Source organism: Xyrauchen texanus, chromosome 12, assembly GCF_025860055.1.
Source record: "Xyrauchen texanus isolate HMW12.3.18 chromosome 12, RBS_HiC_50CHRs, whole genome shotgun sequence".
In the NCBI taxonomy this organism is placed as follows: Eukaryota; Metazoa; Chordata; class Actinopteri; order Cypriniformes; family Catostomidae; genus Xyrauchen; species Xyrauchen texanus.
The window spans coordinates 23,805,540-23,826,141 of NC_068287.1; the positions used below are offsets into that span (position 1 = coordinate 23,805,540).

Genomic DNA, 20,602 nt, shown 5'->3' on the forward strand with positions numbered 1-20,602 from the left:
AGAGACTGGCTTGCATGAATTTGGAGGCTAATGTGCATGCATGTCAGTTCTTGGGGGTTTTGAAATGAAGTGAATTTCTTAAAAACTACATTATTTATAGATGTCCATGAATTTTCATGGTTTTAAGATCTACTTCCATTTCTACCTATAACTGACTTAGGGATTAGCAACTGAGACAGATGGAAAGGAGAACATAGTGTATATTATATTTGTAAATTTTTTTGAATGACTTGTGTTGCGCATACATGAATATAGCCAGGTATACAAATGTTTTGCAATTTCATTATTTTAAGGGCATTTCTATTGTAATCTGTTGACTTAACTTCTTTAAAACCCTTGTATGCTTATGTAATTTGAAAATCAAAAGTCCTTGGAGTTTATATTAATCAATATGATATTGATGATACCGACTAAGCAACTAAATCACTGTATATATTGATATTGTGTATTTACTTTCTGTGTAAGTGCTGATGAAGCATTAATTTAGAATGAACATTACGTATTTTCTACCAAAGATTCCTCTTCAGGGTTTGCATGTTCATTTGTTGTTGTGTTGCCATTATGTTGGAACTGGGAACCTTAAAATTCCATCCTTACATTTAAGTCTTGTCTATTCACAGTATGCAAATGGTCCAACCACTTTTCTGACTATTTAACAAAGAACATAAGTACTCAGAGCAGTTCCTTTTGTTATCATTCCATTCAATCTGACTTTTTATAAACTCTTGATGCCCAGCTTTTAATGATTGTATGAACAATCAATATTTTCTCCTTACTTTTAAAAATAGTTGAACTATACACAATTAAGAAATCTACATTTGGCAGCCACCAGCTATTCTGTTGTTAATAACTGAAAAATCTATTGTAATAATGACAAGAATATCCATATTAATAAGCATCTGAATAATAGTTTTAAATTAGGGCTTCAAATAAATCTTATGTCACTGATATTTCATTGAAAATTACAAGAAATTTCTAAATTTTTAAAATATCAATGATAAGATGTAATACCAAAAACTTTGGTGGGCTAAAAGATCATATTTAATAACAAGAATTTCAACCCTTTTATAAAAGTTTATGCAGGGGATTTGGGATGTTTTTTGCAATGGGAATAATGTGACTAAATTTAAAGGGATAGTCCACCCAAAAATTAAAATTCTATCATCATTTACTCACCCTCATTTCATTGCAAACCTGTATGACTTCTGCATTGAACATAAAAGGAGATGGCATAATGTTAACGTTAGTCTCCATTCACTTTTATTGAATCATTTTTTCCATACAAGGAAAGTGAATGATGACTGAGGTTAACATTTTACCTATCTACTTTCGATTTCCACATAAGAAAAAAAGTAATATAGGTTTGGAACAACATGAAGGTCATACAATTATTTTGTTTTCAGGTGACCTAGTCCTTTAAAAAGAAAGAAAGATAGAAAACTGTGTGGATGGCATGCAGAGCCCAAGTGAAATAGCTTGCTGGGCATGGTCATAAAGAGCAGTGGTGGGCAGAGGCAGCGGGGCTGATCACCCCATGGTCAAGCATGGCTTGTTAAGCTGGAAACAGTGGCACTAAGTGTGGGCTCAGTGCCCAACCCAGGAGAGAAACCAACAATGTCTACAATCTTGTGAGTGTGAAGAGGCACTCACCAGCTATGGGCTACTGAGTTGTGCATAAGGCGAATAGTGGGAAAACCTTTCGGATCATCTGTCAGAAGCTTTACAATCCTCCCCCTCATAGGGCTTCACAGTTTTATTGGGCTACCTTGCGCATTTCAGGAATTCCAAATGCAGTACTTTAATAACAAAGGAAAAAGAGGAAAGGACTAGCATTCTACTCCAGTAGCCCTTAGGGGGAGGGATGTGTTTGATTAGAAGGTGAAAATACAGAAACAGTGACTGAAAAATAAGGATTAAAAGGAAGCACCAATGATCTAACAATTACCATCTATATTTATATATACTGTTATAGAAAGAGGGTTATTGCCCTGCAGGCCTCGAGTGAATTCTTCCTGCTGGGGTCCAGCTCAAGTCTGTGGTTTTAACGTCTTGGTCATGGCACTTCCTCTGTGCTTATACATAGTTACCCCATGAAGACCCCTAAATCTGCACCTCTCTCAGACTGGAGTGGTCCTCCTGTTCGCTGCATCTTTGAAGTCCTTCGTGTTGGAGTTGTGAGCCTGCAAAAACTCCCTCTCAGAGTTGAGCAAGGCACCCATTGCAGCCTTGGAAGGATCCCTAGAAAGGGTGTACATGGAGATATCTGCCGCAGCAGGGCCTGTGTAGCCGCTCTTGCCCATGGGTGAAGCTTCACGAGAGGCTGGCTCGCTGGAGCGGCAACTGGAGCGTCTGCGAAATCTGTAACGGTAGCTGGGAATGCGGCTGAAGGCTGACTTCTTGATGAGCTCAGTACGGGACTTTGCACGAAGCTTTCGGTGCTTCTCGATGAACATGTGCACAGCTAGTACACCCACCATCTCAGCCATTATGAAGGACAGAGCTCCGAAATAGAATGACCAGCCGTATGAGTAGCTCTTCTTCGAGTCGCTCTGGCCAGGGTCACCCGAATTGGCAGATATGTACACAATAATTCCAATTATGTTACTCAGACCTGCATAGGAAAAAGCAGAGGGGCGAGAGAGAAAGATCAGAAATAAGTGAGTGAGATGAGTTACAGCTCATCACGCAGCTGTGGCTCATCATTTCGTATCATTACACAAGAATGCATCGCTTAATCAGCCATGTGGAACAAAGAAAAAAAGAACAATTGAAACATTTTAATTAGCTTTTTCTCATCTCCATTATATCGAAAGGTAAATAATTACCAGTTTGGCATTGAATATTCAGATCCTAGACAATTCAAAGCACACTGTTGTGTACTGTGTGCACAAAGCAATGATCCTCATTGGCAGTGCGCTCACCACAATCATAGGGATTGATTCATCAAAATTCAGTTGTAACACATGGAGCTCTTAGATTTGTGTGCTCATTAGCGCCTAATGGGGTCTTCTCTAAATATTTGACCAACGTGGAGTTCTGTTTGAGGATCCCCCTCTGTCACCCTTTTCTGGCCCAGAACTACACTAGTGGGTCAATATACTGGCCTGCTGTTTGTTTACACTGCTCTAGCTGGCCCATCTATTTCCTTTGTCAATAATCAGAGTTAATCTGGGATATCCAAATGGATCTGCAGTCTGTGGGGAGGATGATATCCTAACCTGTGTGTGAAGTAACCTATTCACAATATGCTGTATTGTAAACCACTGTCTGGCCATAGACACCCTATATCCTCTAGGAAAGCCCTGGATTGGACACTTGACTGGGTTCAGAAAGACTCCAAATATGGTAAAGATAAAAATTAAATTGCGTTAATTCAATGTGATTATTCCTATAAAAAAGAACAATAAAATGTAATGCAATTATTCGTGCCACCAGATCTTACGTAAATTGCATATTTAGGAATTTTTCTACCAATGGAGCAATTCAAACTTTCATGTTTTTTGCGATTCACAGTCAGCATGGGGCAGTCAGCACAACTCCAGTTATACATTCAAAAACCACACATACCAAGAGTATTCAAAGTGTTTTTCAAAGTTTTAAACTGGATTTAACGTAACAGCATCCTAAAAAAGCGGTGTTATGCAAAAGACTCTGAAAACCAGTGAAACGCGATGTAAACACAGTGAGATGCTCCAGAAGTGAATACTGATATATGCGATTAACTGTGATTAATTTGACTGATTATCCGCCATCTCGTGATTAATTCAATAAAGAAAGCCCAAATAAAATTAAAAACATTATGGCCTTGTAGGAATTGATGCAGTGAGTTAAATTTGTATTACCAGCAGAAACAAAGAAGATTCCCGCACTTAGGATGACATTGTGTCTGCTCCTGTAAAACTCACTGGCTGCCACACACAGACCTCCCATGAACAGAAGTCCAACACTCATGATGGGGAAGATACTGGATGCTCTCACTGCTCCTAAAGGAGACACAAGCAAATACCTACACATTAGCGTCACTGTAAATAGTAGAGGAATTTTTGTATTATGTAACCATTTTATAAAATAAATAAGAATGCCTAACCACTTTAATATTCACAATATAGCATGGCTTCTTATACTTTTTTCTACTATTTTGCTTAAAGTAATCACAGTGAGATAATCTGTTTTTATATAATTCATTGCTGAACTTAAAGGGGTCATGACATGAGGAATCAATTGTTTTTCTAGATCTTTCGACTTATAAGAGGTAAAAAAACATACTGTAAGTTTTAGAACTCAACTTCATCCTCACTGCAAAAAGAGCATTTGTTGAAATCAAGTGGCCAAAACGACTCGTTCTCTACTTCTTTCACACTGTGATGTCACTTTGGTAGACATTTGCATATGACCACCTCCGCAACAACACATTAAGTAGCCCATCCAGCAGTGGTGACCATTGAGATGGGAAGTAGAGAGCAGGTCAGTCAGAGCCAATTATAACAGTGGATCAAGTCTTAAAGGTGCAACAGCACCAAAACCGAGTGTTTCTGATAAAGGGTCAGAATGATCCAGTTTTACAAATATTTGATTGTTTTTTGTGCAAATAAATGTACTAATATTTTAAGTGAACTTTGAGGAACGTTTTAAAATAATAAAAAAGGCATGTCAAGACCCCTTTAAAGGGATTGTTTACCCTAAATGGAAAATTCTGTCACCCTCATTTCACTTGAAACGTTTATTATTACAGTTTTTCAGCCATCCTCTTTTAGGCCTATTTTATGGAAAAGAGTAGCCTGGGCATTCTGTTGTATAATCCTTTTGTGTTCCATGAAAAACCCATATATGTTGCCAGTAGCATGATGGTGAATACATGTTTTCTATTTGTTTGTTTTTGTGTTTTCTATTTCCACATTTTCATTGTGGGCAAACTATGCTTTTAAGGGATATGTGGCAAGGAGGAGGGCGGGGCTGGGCAGTGACGTACGTGCGTAATCAAGCCGATGAGTGGGATAAAGGCAGCCGGAGGTGACAGTTCGAGAGAGAGAGAGCTACAAGAAGCTGTCTTGTATGTGTGTGTGTGTGTGTGTGTGTGTGTCTTTTGTTTTTATGGTTTATTTTATCATTAAATTATTATTTATTGTCAAGCCGGTTCTCGCCTCCTTTCCCCTTTACCCCATGTTACAGGATACCACCTAATGACTTTTTTATGGTATGCATAGGGTGGAATTAATTTTTTTAATTTGTGGTATAAATCTGACTCCTGTCTTATCTTCTGTTCTATCATAGACATCAAGGAAATTAAATAACAATACAAAAGGCTCCATCCTGAGTGAGCCATCTGATGTTGCTCTGCGAACAAAATGTCTCCTTGAGGCACTTTGTTAGTTAAGTCTTAACAGATTTGAGCACTACAAAAGACAGCATCTGTCCAAAATGCCTTAGACTCCCTTACAATTGTTTGCAAATAATTCTAAAGAAGAAAATGTGGTTCACATCGGGCTTCTCAGGCTGGCTGATCCCCTTACTCCATTCAACCTTTCACTTTGCCTCAGATCAAGTCTGATCAGCCTCTTCTGCAATAGTATAAAAGCTAAAGGAGGGGCGTATGAGAGTGTCAGCATCAATGTCAATAGCCCAGTTGACTGCCCTTATCAGTATGCTATTACTATGCATACTGCAGCGCTGTAGCATTTACTCTTTTGCGCGGTTCTCCTCTAAGAAATTACATTTTGGAACAAGAAGGACACTGATGTTTATATATATATATATATATATATATATATATATATATATATATATATATATATATAAAAAGTGAATGGTTACTGAGGTTAACATTCTGCCTTACATTTCTTTTGTATGTTCCACAGAAGAATTAATGTTATACAGGTTAGGAACAACATGTACAGTTGAAGTCACGAGTTTACATAAACCTTAGCCAAATACATTTAAACTCAGTTTTTCACAATTCCTGACATTTAATCATAGAAAACATTACCTGTCTTAGGTCAGTTGGGATCACTACTTTATTTTAACTTGGGTCAAACATTTTGGGTAGCTGTGGAGCAGGACGTGGTCATGTGTCTGTTGCGGGGGACAGAGGAAGTGGTAAGGGCCTTCACCTGGTGATTAATGATACGTTACACCTGTGTCTCGTTACAGTGATTGGCGATGGGCTTGAAAAGGCCGCAGAGAACGACAGTGAGAGAGAGAGAGTCAGAGACACACCTAAAGTTGCAAGCGGAAAAGACAATACTTTGATTGTGAAGCTAAAACGCTTTGAGTGTGCCATCTATTTTGTGATGTGCACCAGTCCCTCCTGCAGTAAAGCACCCCCACAACATGATGCTGCCAATGGTCATTATGGCCAAACAGTTCAATTTTTGTTTCATTAGACAAGAGGACATTTCTCCAAAAAGTAAGATCTTTGTCCCCATGTGTACTTGCAAACTGTTGTCTGGCTTTTTTATGGCAGTTTTGGAGCAGTGGCTTCTTCCTTACTGAGCAGCCTTTCAGGTTATGTCGATATAGGACTCGCTTTACTGTGGATATAGATGCTTGTCTAACTGTTTCCTCCAGCATCTTCACAAGGTCCTTTGCTGTTGTTTGATTTGCACTATTTGCACCAAACTACATTCACCTCTAGGAGACAGAATGCATCTCTTTACTGAGCGATATGATGGCTGTGTGGTCCCATGGTGTTTATACTTGCATACTATTGCTTGTACAGATGAATGTGGTACCTTCAGGCATTTGGCAATTGCTCCCCAGGATGAACCATTTGTTCTGAGGTCTTTGCTGATTTATTTAGATTTTCCCATGATGTTAAGCAAAGAAGCACTTAGTTTGAAGTCCTTAAAATACATTCACATGTACACCTCCAATTCAGTACACCTCCTATCAGAACAGAGGGGTTACCAGGATATCATGTTTGGGGGGGGCATTTGGCATGTTTGGGGGGGCAACATAAACAATTGAAAAAATTGGCGCAAAATTAAGCTATACTACACACAATCTGTTTTAGTGAATATCTTTTTCTAAGCCAGGAACCCAGAGATAGGCACAGGGCCCTTATTAGACTATAGGGCTTAAACTGGATTTTTGTTGTGTCAGACCTCACTCATCTGCTAGCGATGGAAAAATATGCACAAAACAATCCACTTTTAAATTGTAATTTATCATCAGATGCAGAGGAGTTTCCAGCATTGAAGGACATCCGGGGCTTAGCCCAGACAATTTTATTTTCACACTAGCAACCACTTCCCTGTAGTCCAAAGCTGGTGAGAGGGTATTTTTTTGAGTTTTGCTCTGGCTGGGCCTGTTTCTACAGTTCCAAAATCTTCCACTCTAGTACTATCCTCGACTAACTCATCCTCTCTCCTCCCTGAATCATCTGTGATGCAAAAGAACCGATACAGCACATAACTTATTGCAAATCAGCTTCAAACAACTAATTCATCAAGTGCTACATATGTCAAATTGTAGACCAATACCATTGAAGAAAATGTATTGGGAAGAGCAGATCAGTGGGATTGCCCTTAGATCTATCATGATTCTTAAATTTACTATGGCATCGAACTGTATATAATTCTCATCATCTCTATGAGAATAATTCATCTGTCAAAATCCTTTCATTAGGATCATTGAGATAAACAATGTTTCACTTTTAACTTTCTCTAACGTAAAGTGACTTATTAATTGTTACCAGTTTCCATGCCTGATTCTGGCACAGCTGCTGCTGCTGCTCCTCAGTCTGTAGCTCATCTTTGCTACCCTCTACAAAACCATTTAATCAAATCAAAGTGTATATTTCCTACAAAGTAATATCACAAAACAAGTCACACATACATTTGATGTTAATGCTTATTGGTTATCCTTAGTGAAAACAACACCTGATAAACAAGAAAAGTACACTCCGAACGGGGCTCGAACCACGGTCTCCAGCGTGAGAGGTGACTGCGTTAACTCGGAGCTACCATGCTCCGTCAATCTAAATAAGGAGGTTAGAGGCTACAACTCTTGAGGTTTAGCCTACTGTGGGTGAAAGCCAGCTAGATGATGATCTTAAGACTTTAAGGACAAAAACAAATGTGAATTCTTACCCACTGACTTCTTTCGGAAAAATCCCCAAAGCCTCATTTGCTTAATTTTTGCTGTCTTTCCTGCTAACTGCTGTTAACTCGCCACTAAGTAACGTTAATTGATGTCAACGACTGTGCAAGCTCCTCCTCTATCTGCTGCATATTCAACAGAGAGGAAGAAACGGAGTCGCCCATAGGCTACCGACAGCAAAGGAACTTATTCTATAGGCTAGATTATGCCTATGTCTATTTTTACAGGCTGTATGCAGTATGTGCAAAGCCAAAGCACAATGAAATAAGGCAACTTATGATTTCGGGGGTTTACATAGGCTTTTGTCCGGTTTCATATTTGTCAGTCAACTATTCAAAATACATTCGGGGCTACACTCAAAACATTCGGGGCTGAAGCCCCGGCAAAATCGGCTGCCGCCGCCTCTGATCAGATGGACAGATTATTTCTCAAATTCTCAGGGGAGGCAGAGCTTATCCTAGGGGAGGCACTGCCTTCCCCAGCCTCCCCCTAGACACGCCCCTGTATCAGAAGCTAATTGTCTAAAGGCTTGACCATTTTTTGGGGAGCAATTTCCAAATGCCTGAAGGTACCACACATTTTACAAGCTGTTTAAAGGCACAGTTAACTTAATGTATGTAAACTTCAGACCCACTGGAATTGTGATATAGTCAATTAAAAGTGAAACAATCTTACTGTAAACAATTGTTAGAAAAATTACTTGTGTCTCAAACAAAGTAGATGTCCTAATGGACTTGCCAAAACTATAATTTGCTAAAATTAAATCTGAGTGGTTCAATTAGTTTTAATGACATGTTAAATGAACCTAAGTATGTGTATACTTCTGACTTCAACTGTAAAAATAATGACAGAATGTTCCTTTTAGGGTGAACTATCCTTTTGAAACAATTCTATGCATATAATAATTACATGTGTTTGCAAAACACATGCAACAATCAAAGATCAACTCATTATTAAAATCTGTTTACATATAAATCAGTAAACCAACATCAAATTTTGAAATGTTTTCTTTGGTTTTGATGTCAAAACTGTTGCATAGTCAGACGTGTGCACACTAACTATGCTGACAGAATGCAATACAGGTATTTACATGCAATACAATTTGTGCAGCAGGCAAAAATAGGAGTGTCAATCAGGTTTTTCTTTCTAAGCCATTCATGATTTTTCCACAAATAAAAAACTACATTTAAGGTGTTTACATGACCTTACATATTGTCTGCATAATTGGTGTAAGATGTAAACACATTCATTGGTAGTGAGATGGGGTTAGTTCTTTAAAAATACAAAGATGCAATTGCACCGAATTGTTCCTCTACTATACCATAACAAATGTCACTCTCTTTCTCTCTCCTTCATCCTCTCCTTTCATTTCTCACTCCCCTCAATGGATCAGCAGTCTCCCATGGCACACCTTATTAATATACTGGAGCTCAGGGGAAGACAAAATACTCCTACATCATCCACTTTTTCTACTTGCCATCCTTGGAAAAATTGATCAGTGGCCTAGCCGTGCATAATTACAGCTGGAAAATATATTTATTGAGGATTTTATAATGCATTAGCATGCAAACAAAGGGATGAGATCCTTGTCCTTGATGGTTCCAGGTGTACTGTATGGCTGACAGGTAACATCTCTGTAGAATGACCATAGGCATTGGAAGACCTTATGTAGTCTTATTTATGTTTTTCATCTCAGACCCCTTAAAAGCTGTGATTAATTTAGTTGTCAGCCCCCGTATGTATCCTATTGTGATCTTTCTATACATTTGCTGAAAATAGAGACTGCAACAAAACTCATAATGACAGAAGTCAAATTCACTAAAAAGAACCGACTCAAAAGAGTTAGTTAGTTTGGGAACTTCATTATACTGGTCATGCTGTGTGCTTTGTGCTGTAGATTTGGAAAAAACAAAACAAACTAGGTAATAAGAGTAATTAATTTTGGAATTGGACTACACTGGTAGCGCTTTATGTTGCACACTGTAGATTCAAAAGAACTGTCTTATTAGAGTAATTTCTTTGGGAATGGTGAAGAACTGTGTCAAAAGAGTAATTCGTTCGGGAATCAGACTAAACTGGTAGTGCTGCATGTTGTGCTTTGTAGATACAAAAGAACTGGGTCATCCGTTCACTGGTTGAGCTGTGTTACAGTAGGTTCAGTTGTGGGCCAGTGCTTGCTACTGATTAGCACAGCAGAGAACACTCTCAGAGTATTGTAGTACAGTGTTCTATCCACATCGACTGAAAAAATAAACGTTCACGAACCATTAATGGAACCGAAAGGGATGGAAATCAGTGATAGAATTGCGGCCCTGGGTAAGACATTTGTGGGGTGGCTGGGTTCTGAAAAATGTACTCTTTCCCCTGCTCGGCTGAAGCTTTGCATTTGTAAACTGGCTGGTTGGATCTCTCTGGTTAATGAGTTGGGGTTATCAGCCTTGCATGGCCTAGCTTCAATCCCCTGAAGTCTGTGTGTGGTGGGCATTTTGTACACAACGATGCACAGGGCAGAATGAGAAATGCCAATCTGATCTAGCATTCTGAGCATGTTAGTGCAGAGGAATGTGGCCCTCTGCTTCAAATGAATAATATAAAATATAGAACAATGCTCATAAAGAGAGACTGAAATCTCAAAGGCAACCAAAGTGTGATTGGAGACAGAGACACAGATAGAGTGAATGTGTCAAACTGGACTATTGTATTTTCTCATGTTTGATCATTTCCAGCAATAATAATATAATATTAATATATTCTTTATTTAATGCTAATTTCATGTTATTTATTGTCAGTTTCTATTGCTATTTTTTCATTTATGATTAATTTGTTTGGTATGGATATATGACTTTGAAGTAATAATGTATTGTTACTTTAAGAAAAAACTTTTTTTAAGGGTAAGATTAAAATTATGTCCTCATCTATTCACCCTCATATAACTTTTTTTGTCATAGAGAGAAAAGGAGAGGTAGAAAGAGCGCAGTGTCTTGTCTGGGAAGGTACGCAGGTAATTTGACTGGATTTTCCTTCATAATCACAGCTTCACTCTTCCTACATCTGCACACAAAATGTTTATTTGCAGTGCATATGAATGTATTTCACTGCAATCCATATTAAATATTAAAGTTGGTAACCGGTTAAAAAATGGCTAATATTGTTCCGAAAATTATTTTCATTAAACCAAATTCTAAATGGTTTATTTCAGTACATTTTCACACTTCCTGTTGCACAAAAAATGTGTCTTCTCTCTTTTTAGTTAAACATGATAAGCATGTGCTTTGATTCTGCATCACACATATCTTTTGATTAAAGGAATATTCCAGAATCAATGCAAATTAAGTTCAAACGACCACAGTTGTGACATAATGTTGATTACCACAAAATGTATTTTTTAATTTCAACTCGTCCCTCCTTTTCTTTAAAAAGATAAAGAAATAAAAAGCTAAAATGGAGGTTACAGTTAGGCAGTAAAAATAAAAGTGAATGTGGCCTATGTTTGGAGGGTTTAAAGGCAGAAATGTGAAGTTTAAAATTTAATATACATAAATAATAAAACTTGTGTATTTCATCATTTTTATTCATTTTAGGGCTTTAGAGTTTGTTGACATTACATCGTCATGGCATGAAGTTGTAAAATTCGATATAACTTTACACAGAAAAGGTTAGAAATCTATTTTATCTCTCTAAAATAATGTTAACATGCACATTGTTTATGTCTTGTGGCTATACTTTTGAAACTGTGAGTATTGTAATGTTTACAGATTGGCCCCATTAATTTATTTCCATTGTAATGCCTCACTGTAAGAAAAGTAAAACATTTATTTTTGTGGTTTTCAATATTATTTCACAAATGCTGTCGATTGAGCTTAACTTGTATTGAACCTGAAATAATCCTTTATTGAATATAAAAATTCTAAAAAGTAAATATCTCAGTTGTTTCAAGTCTTCACTGAATTATTGTTAGATATAATGCATTAATACAGATTTGATGCTGCCGGGCTCTGACAAGAAGCAGATCTGTTGTTAAAACAATTAGATAAAATAAAAAATAAAATAATTATTACATGTTTAAAATAATTCGGCCCACATAAGATGACGTTTAGTTCAAACATGCTCAAGCAGTGTGTGCATGCATGCAGGAGAGAGAGAGATTTTGACTATTAATTGATTTAATATGGCGCAGATGTATTTCTGAAATATTAAAAAAAGGGGGGAAATTGGGGATATATTTAAAATTAATATAATACAATTTTATATAGGGTACTGAATACTTAGCTTGTTGTGATTTCTATGCTGATAATTCCTCCACATGCATGAAAAAAGGATTGCTTATTATTGCTTATTTTGGTTGAGGCAAGCCCATTATTTTAAGGGTGTTTTTCCAGACCAGGTCCCTTTTTTGTTGTTGAGAGATCTGGAAACACTGCAGCTGGTACATCACCCACCCTTAGCACAGAGTAGCAATAATAAAAAAAGAATGTTATTACCTTTTTCTTTAATTTCCTTCTGAAACAACTGAGATATTTGGTAGGGTGGCAGTGGAATGCTAGAAACAGAATAAAAAAATATAGTTTCTCCTCAGAACAAACTGAAATGAAAAACATTTAGTTTTTAGACCCTGGTAGATCTCACATCTCCCTATAGATCCAGTGTGGAGGGCGGATGCTGGACTTTTTATTTAAGATGTTCAGCCAAAAATGAAAATTCTTATTTACTCACCATCATGTTGTTCCAAACCCATATGCTGTTTAATTTTACATAGAAAAAAGTTGAAATTTCATAGGAAATGTGCCAATGACAAGTTCCCCTTCTGTCACTCACTCGACGTTGTGTCGAATGAAGTGACACAAGGGGTCTTCCTGGGATGCCAAACGTACCTCTGAACCTGAGAAAAGACCAATGTCAAGTTGGCAGACAGAATTTGCATGCCCCACCCCGGACATACTGGTATAAAGGGAAGCGGGGCAGCGAGTGCCAGTCAGAATGTTTCTTCGGAGCAACAGCAAAGCTGAGTTCACCTCTGTTGTCAAGAAACACTACTGTTGGATCTATGGCGCATTTCCAGCTGGCATTCTCTTTCTCTGCACGCTGTGCAGTCCACGCCCCTGGGCGCATTGACAATGCTTTCAGTGCCTGAAAGAGTGTTTTTCCTCCTAAAAAGAGTTTATTTCCTCTAAAAGAGTTTGAGTTCCTTCTCATAAAAGAGCAATACACAGCAGGCGTTAACGTCCTTTTCAGGACGAGTCTTTTTAAAGATGTTTTTCCGCCTCTGTGTAATTCCTGACGGTCATAAAAGCTGCCTCGCGTGCCTGGACTGCGATCACACGCAGACAGCGTTTTATGAATGGTTCATGTTCTCAGTGCGAGAACATAGCCATGGCAACATTGCGGTCACGGCTTTCTTTCCTCACGGGAGAAAGCCACTTCAGCCGCCCCCCACTTCGTTCCTTCTTCCCGCGGGATTGAGGACCACCCGGCTGGCGATCGGTTCCACGGGTCAGGGCACGCTCATAGCCACGTCACCTCTGGCTGAACATGGTCGAGATGTGCTACGTTGAAAATGCACGCTTTCTCAATGACCCCGTCTCCCAGCTTGGCCTTTTCGGCGAAACCGTCGAAGACTTCGCCCAGCAGTTTTTGCAGTTCCCTCGACTCCAGCCTCAGCCTGGCAGGCCAGCGCTGACGGGTTCCGAAGACGCCTCTCTAGGACCTCTTCCTCAGTCTCTATCCTGCCCCCTGCCGGGTGCGCAGAGAAAGGTAAGTGCTTTGAGTCTTTTCTCAGCAAGAAGCCTCAGGACACTCTTCTGCCTCCCGACGCGCTATTACCTGCTCACCCCCGCCGTGAAGCCCTGCCCGGTACATCAAAAGCGATCGTCCCGTTAGTGCCCCTCGCGCGGAGTTTGGATGCTTGGCTTTCACTTCCCAATCCGTCGCGCCGAGCAGAGATCACGACCCTGCTCCTCAAGGATGCGATAGAGCCCGTCCCTCCAGCTGAAATGGAGAAGGGTTTCTACAGCCCCTACATCATCATACCCAAAAAAAGCACCGGGTTGAGACCAATCTTGTACCTGCGAGTTCTCAACCGGGCCATACACAGACTCCCGTTCAAAATGCTCTCATAGAAACAGATTGTTACCGGTGTTCGACAGCTAGATTGGTTTGCGGGCGGTAGACCAGTACTTCCACGTCTCCATTCTGCCTCGACACTGACCCTTCTTATGGTTCACGTTCGACGGCCGGGCGTATCAGTACAAGGTCCTCCCCTTCGGCCTGTCCCTTTCCCTGTCCATTTGCCCCACGAAGGGAAGTGGGCATTCACATACTTCACTACCTTGACGACTGGCTCATCCTGGTGAGAGAGTTATTGTGCGCTCACAGGTACCAGGTGCTCAGGCACCTCAGCGGTCTAGGGCTTCAGGTCAACTGGGAAAAGAGCAAGCTCGTCCTGGTTCAGAGCATCTCTTTTCTCAGCATGGAGTTAGACTCAGTCTCAATGACAGTGCGTCTCACCAACGAGCGCGCTCAGTCAATGCTCAGGTGCTTTGCTCTCTTTGAGCCTGGCTTCTGGGGCATATGGCATCCTCAGCCACGGCCGCACCGCTCAGGTTGATGCATATGAGACCGCTTCAGCACTGGCTACAGGCTCGAGTCCCGAGATGGGCATGGCACCACGGCACATACCGTGTGACAATCACCCCTTCTTGCCGTCAGACTTTCAACCCTTGGACAGACCTCTGTTTTCTGCGGACCAGAGTCCCCTCACAACAGGTGTCCAGACGTGTCATGGTGACCACAGATGCCTCTTGACAGGGTTGGGGCGCCGTATGCAACGGGCACGCTGCCGCAGTCCTCTGGACAGGACCCCAGCAGAGTTGGCACATCAACTGCCTAGAGTTGTTGGCTGTATCTCTTGCCCTACGGAGGTTTCTCCCACTAATCCGGGGCAAGCATGTCTTGATCCGTTCAGACAGCACTGCAATGGTAGCGTACATAAATTGCCAATGCGGCGTGCGCTCACATCGTATGTCACAACTCGCCCGCCATCTCCTCCTTTGGAGTCAGCCATGACTCAGGTCGCTGCAAGCCACTCACATCCCTGGCAACCGCAACATGACAGCGGACGCGCTGTCGTGGCAGGTTTCACCCAGTGGAGAGTAGAGGCTCCACCCCCAGGTTGTCCAGCTGATTTGCGACCAATGCCTACTGCCCACTCTGGTACTCCCTGACAGGAGCTCCTCAGCTGGCCCCGGGGGCTGCGCAAGTACGCATTTCCCCCAGTGAGCCTTCTTGCACCAGTGCTGTGCAAGATCAGGGAGGACGAGGAACAGGTCATCCTGGTGGCCCCTTACTGGCCCACCCGGGACTGGTTCTCGGATCTTACGCTCCTCGCGACAGCACCTCCCTGCAAAATTCCCCTGAGGAAGGACCTTCTTTCTCAGGGACGGGGCACCCTCTGGCACCAGCACCCAGACCTCTGGAACCTCCACGTCTGGCCCCTGGACGGGATGTGGAAAATATATTGGATCTACCACCTGCAGTCGTAGACACGATCAACCAAGCCAGAGCTCCCTCCACCAGGCAACTTTACACCCTAAAGTGCCAATTGTTCATGAATTGGTGTTCTTCTCGAACCGAAGACCCGCAGAGGTGTGCAGTTCAGTCAGTGCTATCATTCCTGCAGGAGAGGCTGGAGGGGAGGCTGTCCCCCTCCACATTGAAGGTGTATGTAGCTGCTATCACAGCCCACCATGACGCAGTAGATGACAAGTCCCTAGGCAAGCACGACTTGATTATCAGGTTCCTGAAAGGTGCCCGGAGACTGAACCCTCCCCGGCCTAGCCTGTTCCCCTCCTGGGATCTCTCGGTGGTCCTCTCAGGCCTTCAGAGACCCCCCTTCGAGCATCTTGATTCAGTTGAGCTCAAGGCCCTCTCCCTGAAGATGGCCCTCCCTGAAGATAGCCTCCATCAAGAGGGTTGGGGACCTGCATGCATTCTCTGTCAGCTGCCTGGAGTTCAGTCCGGCACATTCTCACGTTATCCTGAGGCCGCGACTGAGCTACGTGCCCAAGGTTCCTACGACCCCCTTCAGGGACCAGGTTGTGAACCTGCAAGCAAGCTGCCCCGGGAGGAGGCAGACCCAGCTTTCTCATTACTGTGTCCGGTACGTGCTTTGCGTAACTACTTGGACCGCACGCAGAGCTCTAGATGTTCTGAGCAGCTCTTTGTCTGCTTCGGAGGATGGCGGAAAGGGAACGCCATCTCAAAAGGTTAGCTTATTGGGTCATTGTTGCTATATCCACAGCTTATCACGCTCAGGCCGTGCCCGCCCCCTTGCACTCTACGAGAAGTGTGGCATCCTTGTGGGCACTGGCCCATGGCACCTCCTTAGCAGACATCTGCAGAGCAGCGGGCTGGGCAACACCCAATACCTTTGCCAGATTTTACAATCTCAGGGTTGAGTCGGTCTCGTCCCGTGTTTTGTCAGGTCCGAGCCAGTAGAACTCGGTAACGCGGCACAACCGACCGGGAGTTCCGCTTGCACACAGCGCCCTTCACCAAGTTGATCCAGTGCGCCTTCTATCCCAGGTTAGCCACTAAGTGTCGCTCCCTAGATGTTCTTCCTTCCAAGCCTTCTAGCCGGCGAATTCAGAAGAGCAATTCGCGGCCAGACCAACTACGAGTCACAGGTGCTCTGTACTGGGTTTGGGCTCCACAGGCATAGTTCCCTTCTCAGGCAAACTCCCCGTGATGTATTTCCCGTGGAACGGTCCCCCTGTCGGCGGACCCGCATTTCCCTTGGGTAGCCCCGCTAATGGCCAATATTTGAAATGGTGTTATATATGTTTGACAGCATATGAAATGTGAAACTACCGCTGTAGAGTGCAAAATGTTCAGCGTCTCAGAAATACATTACAGTTCTATGCAATCTGATGAAACACATTAATTTAATTTACTTAATTGTTTGGAAAGTAATTTGTCATATGGAAAGAGCTGCATAAGGTTTCTTTAAAAATATGTACTTTTGTGATTTTTTTTTTCCCAAATAAAAAATAAAAACATACAGATTTGCAGTGAAATGAAGGTGAGTAAATAATAAAAGAATTAAACATTTTGGGGTGAACCATTCCTTTAATGTGTGACTGTATGCACTGCAAATGCATGTCTGCAGGGGAGTTCTATAATCACAGGCATCTGCTGGGTGTCTCATTATAAATGAGATAATTCACACATACATAAACAACAACACACAAACAAATATCTACAAACATCACTAGGAAAGAACACACATATTTCAAGGATATGTATGTATTTACACAGTGGAGCTGGTTAAAGAAGATGTCACTTAAATAGTAGAACCAAATGGCCATGACAGTGTAAAGGCTTGTGGGTAAGCATGATTTATCACTAAGCATAAACCATGACATGCTTGAATGCATGCATCTACTTTGTTCAGCTTCAGTCACCAAGCAATTTCAAGACACGCTGCACCTAATCTATAAGATGGTAAAAAAGTGTGGAGGTCATTGCAAAAACTGAAGAAACCCAGCAGGGCTAAATTAGAAAAATCCATCTGACCACTATGACCCCTCTCTGTGCATATCATCACTCTGTGTGAATGTGTGATGATTAAGATTTGTAAAAATGGTTGTGGATGAGGAGTTGTGTGTGTATTGAGCATGTGAGTGGTGGGCAGTTAAAGCAGAGCGAGGAGTGTAGTTGTGTGATTTTGCTAGGAGCTAGGAGCTGTTATTTAAAGTCTGAGCATCTGTGTTTTCTTTTACAAGATCACTCTATCACAAGCATATCATGCAAGAAATTAACTATGTATTAAACAGTGTTAAAGGAATTTTTCAGGTTAAATTCAAGTTAAGCTCAATTAATAGCATTTGTGGCATGATGTTGAATTCCACAAAAAATTATTTAGGCTCGTCCCTCAATTTTATATATATATATATATAAGCTTAAATGTGGTTACAGTAAGGCACTTACAATGGAAGGAAATGGGGCCAGTCCATTGACACTAAAATATACAAAAGTATAGCCACAAAATGTGGGCCATGCCATCTGTTGTAGGACTTCCTGTACTTCTATTTTAATCTATTCTATTTGCAAAAGGAATGTCTAAAATGAGGGTCTAAATTGTAATTAGGAAGTCTAAAAATTTTGAGGAAATTGTGGACAATCAGCCAGATTCGCTTGAACCATCTGCCTCCACCAAACATAAGAGTAAGACCACGTCTGACCAACATAATAACGTCAGAAAAATCAAGAACAATTCATAGAGTATGGATTCACTTGCTCTACCATCAACGATGTACACCATCCTCAATGTGTTATCCGATTGGAAGTGCTTGCCCATGAAAGTATGAAGCATGGGTAAATGAAAAGGCACCTTGAGACAAAGCAGGAGGAGTTACAGTGTCAAAAACACGCTACAGCACAACAAATCATAATTAATGCTAATGCTCTGGAGGCATCTATGAGGAGGGATCCTTGATAGCGCAGTCCAAAAGGCAGTATACAATTGGGTAGACCCTGATAAAGCCTGCTGCCGTGGCTATGTATCGGCCATCCATAATGAGAAAATGGCTAGTGAGCTTATGACTGTCCTGTTGTCGAACAACACAGTTGTTTGCCATATACAAGTTATGGCAAAAGACATTAAGAGTCAACTGATTGACAGGATAAAAGGAAAGAAATGTGCGTTATAGTTCAAAAAATTTACCGATGTGTCTAATACTTTGCAGTTGCTGGCATTCATCAGATACACATTTGACAGGAAACTACATGAGGATATGCTCTTCTGTTCGGTGCTGTAGGAGACTGGTTCAAGCAGTGACATTTTCACCAAACTAGACACCAAGATAAGAGAGATGGGACTTTCATGGGATACAGCGTTGGAGCTTACCAGTAGTTGAAATGTTTTAGACAAACGGTAATGAAAGAGACAGCGAATGTGAAAGTGTCACAAACCCCGCTCCCTCGCTCCGCCCCCTCGAGCTTCCACGCTCGTTCCGCCCCCTTGAGCTCGCACGCTCGTTTTGCTCCCTCGAACTCGAACGCTCGTTTTGCTCCCTCGAGCTTGCACGCTCGTTTTGCTCCTACGAGCTCTCCTGCTCGTACACTATCTCCCCCCTCGGGCTCACATGCCCGCTCCCAATCGCCAGAACATTATATACACCTGCACTCGTCTCAATCACCACATCATTGTTTATACCTGCACTCGCCTCGATAAATACCACAGCACATTCGTCTCACTCCTGTGGGTTATTGTGTTTAGTTTCCCTTGTCTTTGCCCCCCGCTAGTCTCGTCTAGTTCTGACCCCCCCTGTGATTAAGTACCCCCTTAGCTTGCCAGCTCTCTTGTTCCCCTACTCCCCGGTTAGTTTACCCGCAACTCGATTCTGATTACCCCGGCTTTGACCCTCGCTTCCCTCTACCACTCTCATTGGATTTGCCCCCTTGTTTATATCTTTGATTCCCCGGCTTTTGACCCTACGCTACCCTGACCATTCTCCCTCTGGATTTTCCGTACTGTACTTTTGTTTGCCTGCAAATAAACGCAGTTTTGACATACATTGTGACTGTCTCATCTTGTGTGTGTGTGTGTGTGTGCGGGTTACAGAATAACCAACCTCACCATAGACAGTCACAATGAGCCACGCGGAGGATTCGCGCAGCTCACTAGAGCGGAGATGCACGTCACATTCGGCGCGAGGAGCTACAGTTTGGAGGCAGGACCAAGCGCTCGCGGCCCAGGGGCAGCAGGTATGTTCTTTGTCTGATTTATGTCACCCTGTTTCACCTGTGTCTGCCCCTGAGCCCGTTTATGCCTCCAGTGCATTTCTGAGCGCCGTGAGCCTTCAACCCCCTGAGAGGTTTGACGGCTCTTCGGGCGCTTGCCAAGAGTTTTTCGTGCAAGGCAGCGGTGGTGTAACGCATAACCCCGTCCTTGACATTATGGAGCCAGCGGCCCGACTCTTGGTTTTGCGCCAGGGGAGCCAACCCTTGGAGGCTTATATTATGGATTTTTGTGCCCTGGCCAACCAGGTGAATTTTCATGAGGTGGCTCTGAAAGACATTTTTCAATTTGGACTGAATGAGCCAGCCTCATCATTCATGCCTGGTGGTCGCTGCTCTCTCAACCTGGCTCAGTTTATTGACCTCACCCTACTGTACGCTGGTTCCTCGTTTACGGTGGGGGAGGCAGAAACTGAACCAGCGTTCCATACCATGGCCCCCGTCTCGAAGCCTACCACGGCCCCCGTCTTGAAGCCTACCACGGCCCCCGTCTCAAAGCCTACCACGGCCCCCGTCTCGAAGCCTTACACGGCCCTAGTCCCGAAGCCTTACACGGCCCTAGTCCCGAAGCCTTACACGGCCCTAGCCCCGAAGCCTGACACGGCCCTAGCCCCGAAGCCTTACACGGCCCCAGTCCCGAAGCCTGACACGGCCCTAGTCCCAAAGCCTTACACGGCCCTAGTCCCGAAGCCTGACACGGCCCCAGTCC

At 42.3% G+C, this 20,602-nt stretch overlaps 1 protein-coding gene across 2 annotated transcripts in view; it reads right to left on the reverse strand.

The window, feature by feature from the left end:
- Nucleotides 1-2,117: 2,117 nt before the first annotated feature.
- The window catches only part of LOC127653175 (voltage-dependent calcium channel gamma-3 subunit-like), a 61,560-nt gene continuing 43,075 nt past the window's right edge, over nucleotides 2,118-20,602 (reverse strand). For both annotated transcript variants that reach the window (XM_052139751.1, XM_052139750.1), the window contains 2 exons: nucleotides 3,843-3,983; nucleotides 2,118-2,611 (listed from right to left, as the gene is read on the reverse strand). In XM_052139751.1, the coding sequence (XP_051995711.1) occupies nucleotides 2,118-2,611; nucleotides 3,843-3,983 (635 nt within the window). The remainder of the gene's footprint in view (nucleotides 2,612-3,842; nucleotides 3,984-20,602) is intronic.